General features: G+C 39.6%; 1 protein-coding gene across 1 annotated transcript; it reads right to left on the bottom strand.

The window, feature by feature from the left end:
• Positions 1-10,674: 10,674 nt before the first annotated feature.
• Positions 10,675-11,784, bottom strand: LOC133241834 (olfactory receptor 8A1-like). Its single transcript, XM_061407753.1, has one exon. The coding sequence runs from the start codon at positions 11,742-11,744 to the stop codon at positions 10,818-10,820; it is 927 nt and encodes a 308-aa protein (XP_061263737.1). The 5' UTR covers positions 11,745-11,784; the 3' UTR covers positions 10,675-10,817.
• Between the last annotated feature and the right edge of the window lie 7,864 nt (positions 11,785-19,648).

Genomic DNA, 19,648 nt, shown 5'->3' with positions numbered 1-19,648 from the left:
GAGAGAAGAACTACCTGAAAGGCTGCTTCTTGCACTGCTTGGTGAAGTTAGTTTTGAGCATCAAGGGCCAGCTAAGTGAATCTGGGATCCTTTGGGATGAATGATCCCTTATGCTGCTGTTTAATTTTGGGAGGAAGACCAGACCCTGAGTATTTCAAAGGTCATAGAGATGAGAAGTAAAATGGGGCAAGATCCAGAACTTTTATCACATTCATGTCTCTGAAATATCCTAGAGTAGTGGGTCTTAAAGTCTAGTCCCTGCTCCAGCATTGCTTGCTCACCTGAAGACATTGGAGATGCAGATTTTCAGGCCTTACCCCAGACCTCCCAAGTCAGGAACTCTGGGATGGGGCCCAGTGATCTGTGTATCACACTGTCTCCAGGTGAGGCTGAGGCAGGTTCAAATCTGAGAAGCTCAATCCTGTAGGTAATAAGTGCTAGCATTCATATTTTGTAGTTGGAGATGTACTTTGCTTCAGAAATGAAATTCCCATGTCGTCAGTGCAAAACCCAAATATTGACTGAATGTGAACATATGATAACCTGTCTCAAATTGATGCAGTTTTAGGTGGATATGGTAGATACAACAGTATCACTGAGTTACAAGTCAATTTCTGCATCTAAAAATGAAGAAATTAGTGATATCAAGAGCTATGGGAGTTGTAAACATAATGTGGGATAATGCATAGTTAGAAAATTATTTTTTCAAGAAGTCAGTTCCCATAAAAAAATGTGAGTTGTCATTAGGTGTCAAAAATTCTTTCTTAGTTTTTTCCTGGATTTTAGGCTCTAAAGCAATCATTTTCAACTCTGTATAATTATAGTCAACTGGAGCATTTAAAATGTATTGATGGCTGTGTTCGGTCCACAGAGGTTCTCATTTAATCTGTCTGTGGTAAAGCCTTGGTGCTGGTGCTTAGTATTGTCTAGAGCAGGGGTCCCCAACCTCCAGGATCTAATGCCTCATGATCTCAGGTGGAGCTGATGTATTAATAATAGAAATAAAGTGCACAATAAATGCAATGCACTTGAATCATCCCCATACCATCCCCTTCTCCACCCTGACTCTCATCTGTGGAAAAACTGTCTTTCATGAAACAAGTCCCGGGTGCCAAAATTACTGGGGACTGCTGGTCTAGAGGAAGTAATCAATAGCTATTCTCACTATTGTTGTTGTTTTTATTTTCAGATCATAATATGAAGCCATTATCTCTTTAACGACCAAGTATTGACATTATAGACATGGATGTAAGAAAACATGGATCATCATTGCAGGATATGATACCTATAGATATCCCTTTCCTCATCTATCTATTTATGTTTTAAGATAAAACCCTAAGTTTGCACTATTTTCATTGCTCATTAAACAGCTACTAACTTTTGTGTGCTGCTGTGCTTAGTTGCTCAGTCATGTCCGACTCTTTGCAATCCACTGGACTGTAGCCTGCCAGGCTTCCTCTGTTCATGGGATTTTTCAGGCAAGAATACTGGAGTGGGTTGCCATTTCCTCCTCTAAGGGATCTTCCAAACCAGGGATGGAACCCGCATCTCTTGTGTCTCGGGCATTGCAGGTTGATTCGTTTCCAGCTGATCCATTGGGGGAAGACCTCCACTGGTGGCTGAGATGGTAAAGAACCTAGCAGTGCAGGCAACACAGGAGACATAGGTTCCATCCTTGGTCGGGAAGATCCCCTGGAGGAGGACATGGCAACCTACTCCAGTATTCTTGCTTGAAAAATCAAAAGGATAGAGGAACGTGGTGGGCTACAGTCCATGGGGATGCAAAGAGTTGGATACGACTGAGTAACTTTCACTTTCAGCTTTTGTGTAATGCTCATCAAAGATCAATCTCAATTCCTCTGAAAGGTTTTGAGTAGAAAGACAAACGTGTTTAGCAAAGAATTTTCATTCCACTTTCATACTGAGAAAACGGAAGTGCCAGACAAGAAGTGACTTTTCAGACACCTCCTAATAACCAAGGACTGGGAACTGAAAGTGCTTTCTTTGATCATAAGCTCTTCCCTTGGCCCAAGCATGTAGCCTTACAATCTGCACACCTATAGCTCTAAGTAATGTTGTGGTTGAACATGCTTTATTCTTGATGTCTTAGATTGTGCACAGCATATAAAAAAGAGGAATGTTGTATTATTTTCCTGTTCTCTAGGAAACAGAAGCTCTAAAAGTTAAATAAGCCACAGATGCAGAACTGGGTCTAAAACCCAGGACTTCTGACTATCAGTCTGCTTTTGTTTTCAGTAAACTATGTTGTTTTGCTGTAGGTTGTCTTGTGTGTAGCACTTTGTTATTATTTAGTAATCTTAATTTATTGAATTTTTGGACACAAATGATAGATTTTACTGTCAATTATTTCTGATATATTTTTTAAAGTTACCAAGGCAGTACATCTGCATTGTGCAAAATCAGAAGTACAAAAAAGCAAAAATACAGTGCCATTTTCCTGTTCCTTGGAGAATAGCAATAGACTGTCTTTTTACATTTTTTCAATACATACATGTACCTATGTGTGTAAGCACATGTGTATTTAAAAAATGTTGTAACCTACTTTTTTCACTGCAGCACTTTAAAATATGTTGTGTCGTTTGATTCCTGTAATAACAATAATAACTCTGGCAGTAACTATATTTCTTATCTAGGGGTTCAGTTCAGTTCAGTCGCTCAGTCGTTTCCGATGTTTTGCGACCCCATGAATCGCAGCACGCCAGGCCTCCCTGTCCATCACCAACTCCCGGAGTTCACTCAGACTCACGTCCATCGAGTCAGTGATGCCATCCAGTCATCTCATCCTCTGTTGTCCCCTTCTCCTCCTGCCCCCAATCCCTCCCAACATGAAGGTCTTTTCCAATGAGTCAACTCTTCGCATGAGGTGGCCAAAGTACTGGAGTTTCAGCTTTAGCATCATTTCTTCCAAAGAACACCCAAGGCTGATCTCCTTTAAAATGGACTGGTTGGATCTCCTTGCAGTCCAAGGGACTCTCAAGAGTCTTCTCCAACACCACAGTTCAAAAGCATCAATTCTTCGGCACTCAGCCTTCTTCACAGTCCAACTCTCACATCCATACATGACCACTGGAAAAACCAGATCCTTGACTAGACGGACCTTTGTTGGCAGAGTAATGTCTCTGCTTTTGAATATGCTATCTAGGTTGGTCATAACTTTTCTTCCAAGGAGTAAGCATCTTTTAATTTCATGGCTGCAGCCATCATCTGCCGTGATTTTGGAGCCCAGAAAAATAAAGTCTGACACTGTTTCCACTGTTTCCCCATCTATTTCCCATGAAGTGATGGGACCGGATGCCATGATCTTCATTTTCTGAATGTTGAGCTTTAAGCCAAATTTTTCACTCTCCTCTTTCACTTTCATCAAGAGGCTTTTTAGTTCCTCTTCACTTTCTGCCATAAGGGTGGTGTTATCTGCGTATCTGAGGTGATTGATATTTCTCCTGGCAATCTTGATTCCAGCTTGTGCTTCTTCCAGCCCAGCGTTTCTCATGATGTACTCTGCATATAAGTTAAATAAGCATGGTGACAATATACAGCCTTGACGTACTCCTTTTCCTATTTGGAACCAGTCTGTTGTTCCATGTCTAGTTCTAACTGTTGCTTCCTGACCTGCATATAGGTTTCTCAAGAGGCAGGTCAGGTGCTCTGTTATTCCCATCTCTTTCAGAATTTTCCACAGTTTTTTTGTGATCCAAGAATCTTTAAATCCTAAGGATATGGTGTGAAGACAAGAAAACCTGCATTGAATTTATAAGCTTTACATTTTAAGTTATTGTTTAAATTGTTAACTTCATAATAACTAATGAAGAGAGAGAATTAGAGATAGCTAAGACTTTTGAATATCATTTCCATTTATTATGAAGCAGAAAAAGGTCCTTTAGGTAGCCACAATAGATTAAAATATCTTAACATATTCTCTTCTACTCAATTTCCACCTCTGAAAACAATAAGAAGCATGTTAAGAGATGAAGATAAAAAAAAAAAAGAGATGAAGATAAATACAGAGTTGCAAATAGAATGCATTAGAAACAGGAGCTTATGGAAGAAATATATTTCTTATACAATTGCTGTAAGTCATAATTAAGTACCTGTGCTGAGGAAAAATGGATAAGAGTCCCCTGAAAATTATAGAGGATGCCTTGGTTTCAACAGTTGGGAAGTAAATATCAGAAAATGAGAGGACCATTTGGATTTACATCTAGTCCTAAATTTACTCAAAGGGATCAGCACTGTCATGAAAAATGGGTCCCTCAGCTTAGGAGACTCGGGAGTCTTTTTATATATATAGAGAGAGAAGAAACAAGAAGTGCCATATATATATGTGGGCAGGACTTCTCCTGGGAGGCAGTCACTTCAGAGACTGGAGACCTTAGTAAAGGAGCAATTAGTGTCTTGGTTTGCACCTGTGCTGGGAATTATGTTTTTGTCTCCCAGGTGTGTTAATTTTCCTTCTATTGGGAGGGTCATCTTTCTGCTTGAGAAACTATAGTCTAATGCTTCCTTTCAAACATTAAACATCCCACAACTATATCATCATCAGCAGCAGTACCAGAACCAACACTGCACCACCACCACAACCACCTCTGTCATTACTGTCATTGCCATTATCAATCACTACCATTAAGCTTGTTACTCATCATTAGTTATTCACCATCAAGCATAATCAATAGGCTTAAAATGTTTGTTTTAAAGGGTTTAATACAGACTCAAGGTTTTTAATAAAACACACTGTATAATTTCAGTAAAGGAATATGAATTTATAAGGAATGCTAAATTTGTCACCCCGTTGCTGCACCTGTAGACCAACAGTGTTCGAATGGCAGGAGTTGAGGTGCATAAATAGGTAGACATAAGATCTCTTCACTCATATATTATCATTCATAACAGAAACATGTTTATAGGAATATGCAGTTGTCAAGAATACATTCAGGAATACATCATTTATGAAAATGTTACTAATGATGATTTTCAAATTAAAATTTTCCTCTTGAGATAATTGTAGATTCTCATGTAGGTCTAGCAATAATATAGAGGGATCCTGTGTACCCTTTATGCAGTTTCCTGCCATGGTAACATTTCCCAAATTATCATATGTGGAATACCGCACATTGCCATAGACAATGCACTGATCTTATTCTGATTTCCTCAGTTTTATTTATAATCATTTCTTGGTGTGTACATTTACTCCACTGCAAATTTTTACCATGCACAAATTTGAGTATCCACCACCACAGTTCATATAAAAACACATCACCTTCATTTTTTAATTTTAAGATAACTTGGTTTCTTATTATCTTCTAAAGATGATTGGTTGTTTTTTTGTAGTATCTTTATAATCTCACTAATTTAATCATATTTTATGTATTTCGGTCCATTGAAATTATTATCCTTTTGTTGCTCAAAATTTTCAGTCTTTGGCCTGTGGAATTCTTTTCAGTTTGTCTCTTAAGTCTTTTGGACACAGTACAGTTAGTCTCTAATATTAATTACTAGCTGATATGACAATGTTCTGAACTTTTCTCATAAATTTCAGACTAGAAATCAACCATTTCTCCAAGAAACTTGGTTACTTTTAGTCCTGATATGGTATTTCAAGGGCTTTCCAGGTGGCAGAGTGGTAAAGAATACACCTGCAATGCAGGAGATACAAGAGACACAGGTTTGACCTCTGGCTTGGGAAAATCCCCTGGAGGAAGAAAAGGCAAGCCACTCCAGTATTCTTGCCTGGGAAATCCCAGAGGAGCCTGGTGGGCTATAGCCCATGGGGCAGCAGAGTCTGGCACTACTGGGCAAGTGAGCATGCAGGTATGCAATGGTGTTTCAAGGCTACAAATTAGGCGCTAAAGGGGTTCATTGCTTTTGGGTTAGTTATTGTTTATAGGTCTTTCAACAAGAACTCAAAAATTTGTACTGTTTGGTTCTCAATAATTTTTTGAGGATACGTTCTGATATTCATTCTTCAGCAGTTTTCTTAGGTGTGATATTTCTTTTCAATATGTCCTTCAAATATCCATCTCCATCTCTTTCTGTATATCTGTATGTATCTTTATTTAAAACTGGGAAAATTCCTTGTATTATAGTTTTCATTGTTTGTTCTGTCCCTTGCTTTACTTTTCTTCTTTGTGGCTCCTACTCACCAAAGATTAGCTCTCCTTTGCCTGGTATTCACATTTGTTTCTCCCCATAAATTTCTTCATTTCTTTTTTCTTTTTTGTTAATCCCCCCTTTCCACCTTCTGGTTCTCCTAAAGCATCACCTGTTGGGTTTATTGGCTCTTCTATTACTTCTAATTCAGTTTAATTTCCTAAATTATTTTTCCTTTTATTTCTAGTAGTTTCTTGAGCTATTGTACAATTATTGCATTTTTCTGAGTTTTGTTTCTCTTTCACACCTTGTATCATTTTTGAAATGTGTCTTAACTCATTTTTGTAGACTGTAATAATATTCTTTCACTTGTGGGTGTGTGCTATGGACTGAATTGTGTTCTTTCCATAAGCCATCCACCATAAGCAATGAAAAACTGGATGATATATATATATAATAAGTGCTTTCAGACATTGGACAACATTGATGCTGAATTATGACCCAAGACAGAAGAGGAACAAATGATAGGAGCTTTATATTTACCCTATTTGTCTGGGGACACTTTCTAGATCATGGCCCAAAGAAGGTATATGAAAACAAAGGACAACATTTTTGAAGAGTTGAGAAGAGTGGAGCAAAATGTTGGGAGGTTGAAGTAGATGGAATGGCCAGTGAAGCATAGGCAGCCACAGGGAAAGAAGGACAGAAATGAGTTATTGTGTCTTTGTCCGAGCTTTGTCTAGGCCATATGTTTCTAAGACATCTCCATGAAGTTGAGCAAAGAACTGGAAACTTTAAGTTAATAATTGATTATCAGAGTTACACAGGTCTGGGAACCCTGAATATTCATTGAAAGGACTGATGCTGAAGCTGAAGATCCAGTAGTTTGGCCACATTATGAGAAGACCCAACACATTGTAAAAGATCTTGATGCTGGGAAAGGTTGAGGGCAGTAGGAGAAGGGGACGACAGAGGATGAGATGGCTGGATGACATCACCGACTCCATGGACATGAGTTTGAGCAAACTCTGGGAGATAGTGATGGACAGGGAAGCCTGGCATGCTGCAGTCCATGGGGTTGCAAAGAGTCAGACAAGACTTACTAACAATAAGCCAGTAAGGAGATCAACTTTAAAACCTGTAGCATTCCCTGGAGTGCTCAGAAGTTTTACTTAACATTTGTGCTAAATTCGGAGAAGGCAATGGCACCCCACTCCAGTACTCTTGCCTGGAAAACCCCATGGACGGAGGAGCCTGGTGGGCTGCAGTCCATGGGGTTGCTAAGAGTCAGACATGACTGAGCAACTTCACTTTCACTTTTCACTTTCATGCCTTGGAGAAGGAAATGGCAACCCACTCCAGTGTTCTTGCCTGGAGAATCCCAGGGACAGTGGAGCCTGGTGGGCTGCCATCTCTGGGGTCGCACAGAGTCGGACACGACTGAAGCGACTTAGCAGCAGCAGCAGTGCTAAATTTGTTCTAGAATAAAAGCTGTACTTGATATGTACTAACAAAACTTAAATATTAAGCCTCAGAAACATCAAGACACTCAAGTAGCTTAACTGGCTGCCAAAATAAACTTAAAGATATTTTAAAGAAATAAAAAACAGTTAAGTCAACAAATCAGCATCATATCAAAAATTATTATATATTCAGATAAACAGGAAAATGTGTAAGAAAAGCAGGAAAAAGAAGTGCTGTTTTCATTTCAGCAGGAAGATGGTGCAGGGGCATAAGATTCAAAACAGGTTATTATAACACTGCACCTCAGCCTGGGGTGCCCTCCTCCCCATGAAAAATAAGTAGAGTGGACACTTTGGAATGGCTCTCTCAATTCTACTCACCTTCTAGTCAGGTTAAAAAGCTGAAAATTCCATATTCCAGATTGCATTGTAGCTACAGTCATGGATGTGAGTTTTCTTGTTCAGTTGCTAAGTCATGTCTGATTCTTTGTGACCCCATGGACTGCTGCACACCAGGAGCAAATCTCCTGGAATTTGCTCAAACTCATGTCCATTGAGTCAGTGATGCCATCCAACCACCTCATCCTCTGTCGCCCCCTTCTCCTCCTGCCCTCAATCTTTCCTGGCATCAGGGTCTTTTCCAGTGAGTCAGCTCTTTGCATCAGGTGGCCAAAATAAATTAGTTCTCACTAATTCAATGTTTTTTGTGTGAAATTTTAAGGGTGGGAGTGAGGAAGATCTCACTTTTTAGTGTATAACAGAATCAACAGGAGATCTATTAAAATATAGATTGCTGGGGCCCACCCCATAATTCTGTAGGTGTGGAGCAGGAACCCCTAATTTGTGTCTCTAACAAATTTCCAGGTGATGTTCAATCCCTGGGTTCAGTTACTCTTTACTGATTTTGTGAGTATGAGGGCCACTTGTCAGGGTGGCATTGATCACAGTGGAAGCTGGAGCTTCTTGATGAGTAGATCACATCTGCTGTGAAGTCACTTTGAGAGGCACCCTCACCCTTTCCGTAGTCATTCAAAAAAACGTACCAAGTCATTTCCTCTGTTAATGCCATTTCTGCTTGAGAAAACTGGAGTATCCCAGTTTCCCATAATAAACCACTGATATAAACAATAGAATACCGAAACTAGCTAGAAATGACAAGAAGATATCTACACTGTACAAGGTGTCTGCATTATATCAGGCTGCTGAGTCTAAAACATGTATCGTTGATATTGGTATAAAGCAAGGAGAGTGGGGAGAAACTTTGTCTCATTGCCACTGGATTTGCTGGGTGAGGTTGGCAGTAGATCTCTGAGTTAATTAAGCAGGGCAAGAGGGTTTGCAGCAATGGATAATCTGGGTGACCAACCATCTTGGTTTGTGTGGGACCAAGGGATTTTCCAGGGTGTGGGGCTTCCAGTGCTAAAAGTGGTGAAGTACCAGGCAAACTAGTGTGTTACTCTAGTGTAATCTCCCCTTAGTTCTACCGAAGAAGCTGTCTACAAATAGGAAGAGGCTAGGGCAGATGACAAAAGGTGGGGTTCTGAGGAACTGGTTTCAGGGGGCATGTGAAATTGAAAGGGCAGGCTTAATAGGCTGTTCAGAAGGCGATGTGCCAGGCTAAAGCAAAAGGAACGTTTGAGAGCCAAGAGTATGAGTCCTGAAGTCACTTAGACCTGGGTTTGCATCTCAGTGTCTTTGTTTACCAGCTGTGTGATCTTGAGAAAGTTACTAAACCAAGTTTCCACTTTCCACGTGACATGGGGAAAACAACAGAACTGAACTGTTGTGAGGTGTAATTGAAATCATGCATGTAAAGCATTTAGAAGAGTTGTATAGCTCAGAGTAAGCCTCCCTAAACATGTTGGCACTATTATTATTGTTACTAAGAAAGTCATAAAGGAATCAAGTACAACTCCTTTGGTAGAGATCGGGAGAAAGGAGTGAGAGAGTGGAGAGGAGGAAGTCTAGATGAGAAATGCTCTGGGCGTCACTTGTTGGTGACTTTCAATTCACCTCTCTGCCTTGTATACTCCCAAGTGCAAAAAGGAGAAATGAAATTGAGTAATACTTTCTACATGCTGCTGCGGCTAAGTCACTTCAGTCGTGTCTGACTCTGTGTGACCCCATAGACGGCAGCCTACCAGGCTCCTCTCTCCCTGGGATTCTCCAGGCAAGAACACTGGAGTGGGTTGCCATTTCCTTCTCCAATGCAGGAAAGTGAAAAGTGAAAGTGAAGTCGCTCAGTTGTGTCTGACTCTTAGCGACCCCATGGACTGTAGCCCACCAGGCTCCTCCGTCCTTGGGATTTTCCAGGCAAGAGTACTGGAGTGGGGTGCCATTGATTCTCCAGATGACAGCATAGAAGATAACAAAAAAGTGGTTGACTTTGAAACTCAATGATGAAAGTTTAATTTTTATTGAAGTGTGGCTGATTTACAATATTATATTAGTTTCAGATGTACAACAAAGTGATTCAATATTTTTATACTTTATTGCATTTAAAGTTACTGTGAACTAATGGCTATCTTTCCCTGTGCTGTACTATACATCCTTGTTACCTGTTCATTTCACATGTAGCAGTCTGTGTCTTTAATCCCCTACTCTTATCTTGCTTTCCCTTCTCTCCTCTCCCTGGTAGTAATCACTAGTTTGTTCTCTATATCTGTGAGCCTGTGAAAATTTAAAATTTGTGTTAAATTACAATTAAGACAATAGAGTTTACCAAAGGGACAGAAGAAAGAAAATAGATCCCAAATAATAAACAAAGAACTTGATATCAGCTAGCTTCATATAGATGGAGAAGGCAATGGCACCCCAATCCAGTACTCTTGCCTGGAAAATCCCATGGATGGAGGAGCCTGGTAGGCTGCAGTCCATGGGGTCGCTGAGGGTCGGACATGACTGAGTGACTTCACTTTCACTTTTCACTTTCATGCATTGGAGAAGGAAATGGCAACCCGCTCCAGTGTTCTTGCCTGGAGAATCCCAGGGACAGGTGAGCCTGGTGGGTTGCCATCTATGGGGTCGCACAGAGTCGGACACGACTGAAGCAATTTAGCAGCAGCTTCATATAGAAATGAGAGTAGAGAAAGAGGAGGGGCGAAGGAAGAAGGAAGGAGGCAGGTGCAGTCACCCAGCCATGCAGAGAAGGGAGAGTTTCCCATTCTGGGTGGGTGAGCATTCAGGGGCTTCCCTCTGGGATCCCTAGCAACTTATTTTTAAAATTGAAAAAGAATAATAACATTTGTATCAAAACATTTTTCCTCTCAGAGTTTTTTGCATGGCAGCCTTCACCTCCTTATTCCTCAAGCTGTAGATCAGGGGGTTCAGCATGGGGATCACTGTGGTGTAGAACACGGAGGCCACATTCTCCTGGGCCAGGGAACTGGCCGTGGAGGGTTTCAAGTACATGAAGGCAGTTGTTCCATAAAACATCCCCACAGCAGCAAGATGGGAGCTGCACGTGCTGAAGGCTTTGGCCCTTCCGCCTGTGGTGCTGATGTGAAGGATACTGGACAGGATGAAGGCATAGGAAATTAGGACTGTTAAGCTGGTGACTACAATGTCAAATCCAGCCAAAACAAAGACTGTCATCTCAGTGTCATAGGTGCTAGAGCAAGAGAGCATCATGAGGGGGAGGATGTCACAGAAGTAATGACTGATAAGGAAATCACAATAGGACAGTTTCAACATGAGGCCAGTCTCTATGGTTGAACCAATGAATCCTATGGCATAGACCCCAGCTACCAGCAGGGAGCAGACTCGATGAGACATGATGATGTTGTAAAGCAAAGGTCTGCAGATGGCAACATAGCGGTCATAGGCCATTACTGTCAGCATGTAACACTCAGCAATGACAAACACCAGGAAGAAGTAGAGCTGGGCCATGCACCCTGCATAGGAGATGGTGTTCTTCTCTGACACAAAGTTCACCAGCATCTTAGGGGTAATGACAGAGGAGTAGCAGAGATCCACAAAGGACAGGTTGCTGAGGAAATAGTACATGGGGGTGTGAAGCTGAGCGTTCAGACAAATCAGGGTTATCATGCCCAGGTTCCCTATCACGGTGACTGAGTAGATCCCAAGGAAGAGGAATAAGAGTGGGAGCTGGAGCTCTGGCCGATTTGTTAAACCTCCAAGAATGAACTCTATCACTGTGGATTGATTTTCTGCCATTCTCCTCTGGCTGGGTGTCCTGTGGGGACACAAATGAAGATCTCTGTGAAAGCCCACATCATGTTTTGCTTGGTCAAGCTAGTTTGTGCATCTCAGGCCAGCTGAGCGATCCTGGGATTCTTTCTGATGAGTGCTTCCTCATCCTGCTGTTTTTTGGGAGGAAGACCAGACCCTAGGTATTTCAAAGATCATGGAGATGAGAGGAAAAGGGGGCAAGATCGAGAACTTTTACAATATGCACATTTCTGAAATATCCTAGAGTAGTGAGTTTTAAAGTCCAGTCCCTGGGCCAGCATCATTGGCGTCACTTGAAGACATCAGATATGCAGATTCTCAGGCCTCACCCCAGACCTACGAAGTCAGGAACTCTGGGATGGGATGCAGTGATCTGTGTATCATACTGTCTCCAGGAAAGGCTGATGCAGGCTCAAGTCTGAAAACTTCAATCATGTACGTAATAAGCAGTAGAATTCATATTTTGTAGTTGGAGATGTATTTGCTTCACAAATGAAATTTCCCTGTGGTCTATGCAAGTCTTAAATACTCATTTATTTTGAACATATGAATACTTATCTCAAATTGATGCAGTACTAGGATGAAAGGGTTACCATATCAGTATCTTTTAGTTAAAGGTAAATTTCTGTAACTGAAAGATGAATATATTAATAATAGTAATACTAATTCCAAAGTTGGTTGCAAAAGTAGTATGGGATATTGCATAATTAGAAATATTTTTTTCAAAAAGTCAGTTCCTATAAAAATGTGAGTTGTCATTGGGTGTCTGGAATTTGTTCTTAGATTTTTATCAAATCATGCCCAAGGCAATTCCATTTCTTGTATTTATAACCACCTGGAGCATTTAAAAAGTGTTGATGTCTGCTTTCCACTCACTTTTTAATGAGAGGTTCTCATGAAAATTCATCTATCATGAAGCCTGATGACAAACCTCTATAGTTACCTACTATAGTCTAGAGTAAGATCTCAATATTATTATTATTAGATCTATTTTTAGATCATAATATCAAATCATGGCCCCACTATCTCCTTAATGACAAAGTACTGAAATTATAGACATGCTTCTGTAAGAAGCATGGATTATCATTGCTGAGTATATCTATAGATATCCCTTCTCTGACAGGTCTTTCTTAAGCTAAAACCCTTAAATTTGCACTGTTTTAATTGCTTACTTATACAGTTAGTATCTTTTGTATAATGCTCTTCAAGGTCAGTCTCATTAACTTGTCCCACAAGTCTTGGGTATGTGAATGAATATATCTAAGAGCACAAGTTTTAAACCCATGTTCACATTGAGAAAACCACAGTACCAGACAACAGTGACTTTCCTGAGGCTTCCTAATTATCAAGGACTTGCTTTCCTCTGATCTTGAGCTCTTCCCCTAGCCCAAGTGTGTAGCCTTAGAAATCTGCACACCTACAGCTCGGAGCAATGTTGTGGTGGAATGTGCTTTACACTGGATGCGTTAGCTTGTGCACAGCATATAAAAAATACAAATGCTATAATTTCCCTCCTCTCTAGGAAAACGAAGCCTAAAAATTCAACTACCCTAAGTCATAAAGCCAAGCAAGACACAGAACTGGGTCTAAAACCTCAGACTTCCGACTACCAGTGTATTTCATTGTCAGTGAACTGTGTCGCTTTGCTGTAGGTTATTTTGTGTGTAGCACTTTATTATTACTTAGTAAACTTAATATATTGAATTTTGGACATAGTGGATAGATTTTATTGTCAGTTTCAGATGCATTTAAAAAAGTTATCAAGGCCGTATATGTGCATTGTAGAAAATCAGAAACACAAATAAGCAAAAATACAATATCACTTTCTTGCTCCTTGGAGGCTAGCAGCAGTCAAGGCTATCATTTTAGATTTTTTGATGCATATATGTACTTACATGTGTATTGTGCTCAGTCACTCAGTTTTGTCCAGCTCTTTGTGACTGCATGGACTGTGGCCTGCCAGGCTTCTCTGTTCCAGAAATTCTTAGGCAAGAATACTGGAGTGGTAGCCATTTCCTACTCCATACATGTATATAAGTGTATATATATATATCTATATATATACCTATACACATACATATATATATTATACACGTGTATAAGCATATATATATGTATATATATATACAAACATTTTTAACCTGCTTCTAATGTAAGTGCTTTAAATACGCTGTCTCATTTGATTCCTATAACAGTAATAAGTCTGGCACTAGCTATATATGTTTCTCTAGGTATATGAGTGCGTGTTCAGTCACTTCCGTTGTGTCCGACTCTTTGTGACACTATGGACTATAGCCAGCCAGGCTCCTTTGTCCATGGAATTCTCCATGCAAGAATATTGAAGCAGGTAGGCATGCACTCTTCCAGGCATATTCTTGACCCAGGTATCAAACCCGTGTTGCCTGCAGCTCCTGAACTGCAGGTGGGTTTTTTACCATTGAACCACTGGATGCCCTTTTGTAGGTATCAGTCAGTTCAGTTCAGTTCAGTCACTCAGTAGTGTCCAACTCTTTGTGACCCCATGAATCGCAGCACGCCAGGCCTCCCTGTCCATCACCAACTCCCAGAGTTCACTCAAACTTATGTCCATCGAGTCAGTGATGCCATCCAGCCATCTCATCCTCTGTTGTCCCCTTCTCCTCCTGCCCCCAATCCCTCCCAGAATCAGGGTCTTTTCCAATGAGTCAGCTCTCGCATCAGGTGGCCAAAATATTGGAGTTTCAGCTTTAGCATCAGTCCTTCCAAAGAACACCCAGGGCTGATCTCCTTTAGAATGGACTGGTTGGATCTCCTTGCAGTCCAAGGGACTCGCAAGAGTCTTCTCCAACACCACAGTTCAAAAGCATCAATTCTTCGGAGCTCAGCTTTCTTCACAGTCCAACTCTCACATCCATACATGACCACTGGAAAAATCAGATCCTTGACTAGATGGACCTTTGTTGGCAAAGTAATGTCTCTGATTTTGAATATGCTATGTAGTTTGGTCATAACTTTCCTTCCAAAGAGTAAGCGTCTTTTAATTTCATGGCTGCAATCACCATCTACAGTGATTTTGGAGCCCTAAAAAATAAAGTCTGACACTGTTTCCCCATCTATTTGCCATGAAGTGATGGGATCAGATACCATGATCTTTGTTTTCTGAATGTTGAGCTTTAAGCCACCTTTTTCACTCTCTTCTTCCACTTTCATCAAAAGGCTTTTTAGTCCCTCTTCACTTTCTGCCATAAGGGTGGTGTCATCTGCATATCTGAGGTGATTGATATTTCTCCTGGCAATCTTGATTCCAGCTTGGGCTTCTTCCAGCCCAGCGTTTCTCATGATGTACTCTGGATATAAGTTAAGTAAGCAGGGTGACAGTATACAGCCTTTCCTATTTGGAACCAGTCTGTTGTCCCATGTCCAATTCTAATCATTGCTTCCTGACCTGCATATAGGTTTCTCAAGAGGTATGCTGCTGCTGCTGCTGCTAAGTCACTTCAGGCATGTCCGACTCTGTGTGACCCCATAGATGGCAGCCCACCAGGCTCCCCCGTCCCTGGGATTTTCCAGGCAATAACACTGGAGTGGGTTGCCATTTCCTCCTCCACTCAAGAGGTATAAGAGTCTTTAAATTCTTAAGATGTGGGATAAAGACAAGAAAAGCTACATTGCACTGAAAACTTTAAATGTTATTTTATTGGTGGTTCAATTGTTAACTTCATAATAACTATTGTCAGAGGTAGCTAAGATTTTTAGATATTATTTTCATTTGTTACAAAGAAGAAAAATTCCCCTAGGTAGCAACAACAGATAGAAAATATCATATCTATATATGCCCTTCTAATCAGTTTCCACCTCTTAAAATATTAAGAACATAGAAAATCCACCTAGAATATACCATTATCAGAAATCATAGTGCTTCACAGAGCAGTACAGTAAACAGCTTTCATCGAGTGTAGTGCAGATGGGAAAATCCTAGACAGCAGTGACTTAGTTATTGATTCCCATATCATCTAATAATATAAAATAGGAAAATATGACCCCATACTTAATATCAGTCACAATTATTACCTCCAGTTCTAGCAGACCATCAGAGGCTCAGGATTGCTGCCCATAAGAACACGGCACACAAAGAAAAATTACTTAGAGGTGAAGGTAAACATATGGTTGAAAATAGCCTCATTAGATATAGGAGTTTATGAAAGAAATACTTTTCTGATATAGTTGCTTTAAATCATAATTAAGTACCTGTGCTAAGGAAAAATGAAAGATGATCTCCTGGAAATATTAGTGAATGACTTGGTTTCAACAGTCAGGAAATAAATGTCAGGAAATGAGAGGACCATTTAGATTTATATCTAGTCCTAAATTTACTCAAAGGGGCCAGAGCTATCATGAATAATAGGTGCCTGGGATTGGGAAACTTGGGGGGAGTCTGTTTACATATATAGGTGGACCTTCTCCTGGGATGTAGTCACTTCAGAGACTGGAGTTCTCAGTAAAGAGCAATTAGAGTCTTGGTTTACAGCTGTGCTGGGAACCATGTTTGTTTGTTTGTTTTTTTCCTTTCCCCCAGATGTGTTAATTTTCCTTTTATTGGGGAAGTCAACTTGCTGCTTGAGAAACTTAGTACTTAATGCTTCTATTTAAAGAATTTACCACCAATAACTCCATCATCATCATCGCCACCACTACCACCACAGCCACAACCATCTCGGTCATTGCCTTCATCATCAACAGTCACTATCATTAGGAAAATTACTCATTATTAGTTATTCACCATAAGACATAATCAACTAGACTTGAAATGTTTATTTTAAAACATTTAAAAAACATATTGGAATATTTGTGTTAAAAACAATAATTTCAGTAAAGAAATGTTAATTGATAAGGAATGCTAAATTTGTCACTCTGCTTTAGCATCTGTAGCCTGACAGTGTAGAATGGCAGGAGGATGAGGGAAACAAGAGTGTAGACTATATTAATAAGACTGTATTTCAATATCAAATAACAAATTTCAACACTGCAGACTGCTATTACTTTTGTGCCCAATTAATGAGAACTCTTTTCCATATATTCTCATTTATAAGGGAAATATGTTTATAAGAATATGCACTTCTCAAAGATGCATTCAGTAATAAATTACCTATGAAAATGACTATAATGAGATTTTTAAAATTAAACTTTTTCTTTCAAGGTAATTTAGGTATTTCAAATCCTAAAAGATGATGCTGTGAAAGTGCTGCACTCAATATGGCAGCAAATTTGGAAAACTCAGCAGTGGCCACAGGACTGGAAAAGGTCAGTTTTCATTCCAATCCCAAAGAAAGGCAATGCCAAAGAATGCTCAAACTACTGCACAATTGCACTCATCTCACACACTAGCAAAGTAATGCTCAAAATTCTCCAAGCCAGGCTTCAACAATATGTGAATCGTGAACTTCCAGATGTTCAAGCTGGTTTTAGAAAAGGCAGAGGAACCAGAGATCAAATTGACAACATCCGCTGAATCATCAAAAAAGCAAGAGAGTTCCAGAAAAACATCTATTTCTGCTTTATTGACTATGCCAAAACCTTTGACTGTCTGGATCACAATAAACTGTGGAAGATTCTGAAAGAGATGGGAATACCAGACCACCTGATCTGCCTCTTGAGAAATTTGTATGCAGGTCAGGAATCAACAGTTAGAACTGGACACAGAACAACAGACTGGTTCCAAATAGGAAAAGGAGTACATCAAGGCTGTATACTGTCACCATGCTTATTTAACTTATATGCAGAGTACATCATGAGAAACACTGGGCTGGAGGCAGCACAAGCTGGAATCAAGATTTTTGGGAGAAATATCAATCACCTCAGATATGCAGATGACACCACCCTTATGGCAGAAAGTGAAGAGGAACTGAAAAGCCTCTTGATGACAGTGAAAGAGGAGAGTGGAAAAGTTGGCTTAAAGCTCAACATTCAGAAAACGAAGATCATGGTATCTGGTCCCATCACTTCATGGCAAATAGATGGAGAAACAGTGGAAACAGTGGCATACTATTTTTCTGGGCTCCAAAATCACTGCAGATGGTGTTTGTAGCCATGAAATAAAAAGATGCTTACTCCTTGGAAGAAAAGTTATGACCAACCTAGACAGCATATTAAAAAGCATGTTGATATATGGCAAAACCAATACAATATTGTAAAGTTAAAAAAAAAAAAAATAAAAAGCAGAGACATTACTTTGCCAACAAAGGTCTGTCTAGTCAAGGCTATGGTTTACCCAGTAGTCATGTATGGGTATGAGAACTGAACTATAAAGAAAGCTGAGTGCCAAAGATTGATGTCTTTGAACTGTGGTGTTGAAGACTCTTGAGAGTCCCTTGGACTGCAAGGAGATCCAATCAGTCCATCCTAAAGGAAATCAGTCCTTAATGTTCATTGGAAGGACTGATGCTGAAGCTGAAACTCCAATATTTGCCACCTGACTCATTTGAAAAGACCCTGACGCTGGGAAAGATTGAAGGCGAGAGGAGAAGGGGACAACAGAGGATGAGATGGTTTGATGGCATCACCGACTCAATGGACATGAGTTTGAGTAAACTCCAGGAGTTGGTGATGGACAGGGAGGCCTGGTGTGCTGTAGTCCATGGGGTTGCAAAGAGTCAGACACTACTGAGCGACTGAACTGAACTGATCCCTCCTGCCCCTCATTTTTTTTTTTTTTGGTAGTGTAGGCTTTATTGTGGACAAATTCTTTCACCTTTAATTTGTTTGAGATTTTTTCTCTCTTTTTTATTTTTGAAGAATATGCTACCACAAATAGAATATGGAACTGATTTTTCTCTTTCAGTTTTAAAGATGTAATTTCAATGTTCTTTGACTTATGTTTTTAAGTAACAGATCAGTTATATTTTTTGCTCCTCTGAAAGCAATGTCCCCTCTATCATGATTGCTTTTAGACTTTTTCTCTTTTCTTTGGTTTTCATTGGTATAAGTATGATATGCTTAGGTGTGGTGTATTTTATATTCATATTGCTTATGGTTTCCTGGGCTGTTTTTTCCTAGGAAAGAACAGAAACTGCTTCAGTTTTTGTTGTGGTAAAAACATGTAGCATACATTTTACCATCTTAAGCACTTAGAAAATTTTATTGAGGTATAGTTACTTTATAATGTTTAGTTTCTACTGTACAGCAAAGTAAATCAGCTCTGTGTATACATTATGTATCCCCTGTTTTTTGTATTTCTTTCCCATTTAGGTCTCCATAGAGCACAGAATAGAGTTCCCTGTGCTACACAGTTAGGTTATCATTAGTTATCTATTTTAGACATACTGTCAATAATGTATATATCCCAAATCCCAATTCATCCCACCACTCCCTCTTGGTATCCATACATTCAGACATATTTCTGTGTCTGTGTCTCTATTTCTGCTTTGTAAATAAGATAATCTAAAACCAATTCTGGGCTTTTAAAAAAAATTCTGTGGGTTCATTATTTCATGAAATCATGGAAATTTTCATCTATAATCTTTAAAAATATTCTATTTACTCCAATTCTCACCTAACCCACCATTTGAAACTCTGATTACACATATGTTGACATTGTTCTAAAGTCTATGGTTGCTGTGGTCTTTATCGTTTTTCTATCTGCATTTTAGTATGATAATTTCCATTGTTCTGTTTTGCTTTTAGCAAAACTTTCTTTGGCTGTGCTGAGCCTGCTATTAAGTCAACCTAATGAATTTTTAATTTCCAATACTGTATTTTTCAGTTTTGAACTTTTTGGAAAAATCTCCTTTATTTTTACTGTTTTAATAGATCTGTTGGAATTTGCCATTTGTTAGTTAATTTTGTATTTCTTTCAACTAAATTTAAATACTAAATAATTAGAGAAGCTACTTTAAAGTCTTTGCTAATAGCTA

The sequence above is a fragment of the Bos javanicus genome, chromosome 29 (genome assembly GCF_032452875.1).
Source record: "Bos javanicus breed banteng chromosome 29, ARS-OSU_banteng_1.0, whole genome shotgun sequence".
Taxonomy (NCBI): Eukaryota; Metazoa; Chordata; class Mammalia; order Artiodactyla; family Bovidae; genus Bos; species Bos javanicus.
Note: the sequence above shows the minus strand (reverse complement) of the source record. Positions and strands in the feature narration are given on the sequence as shown.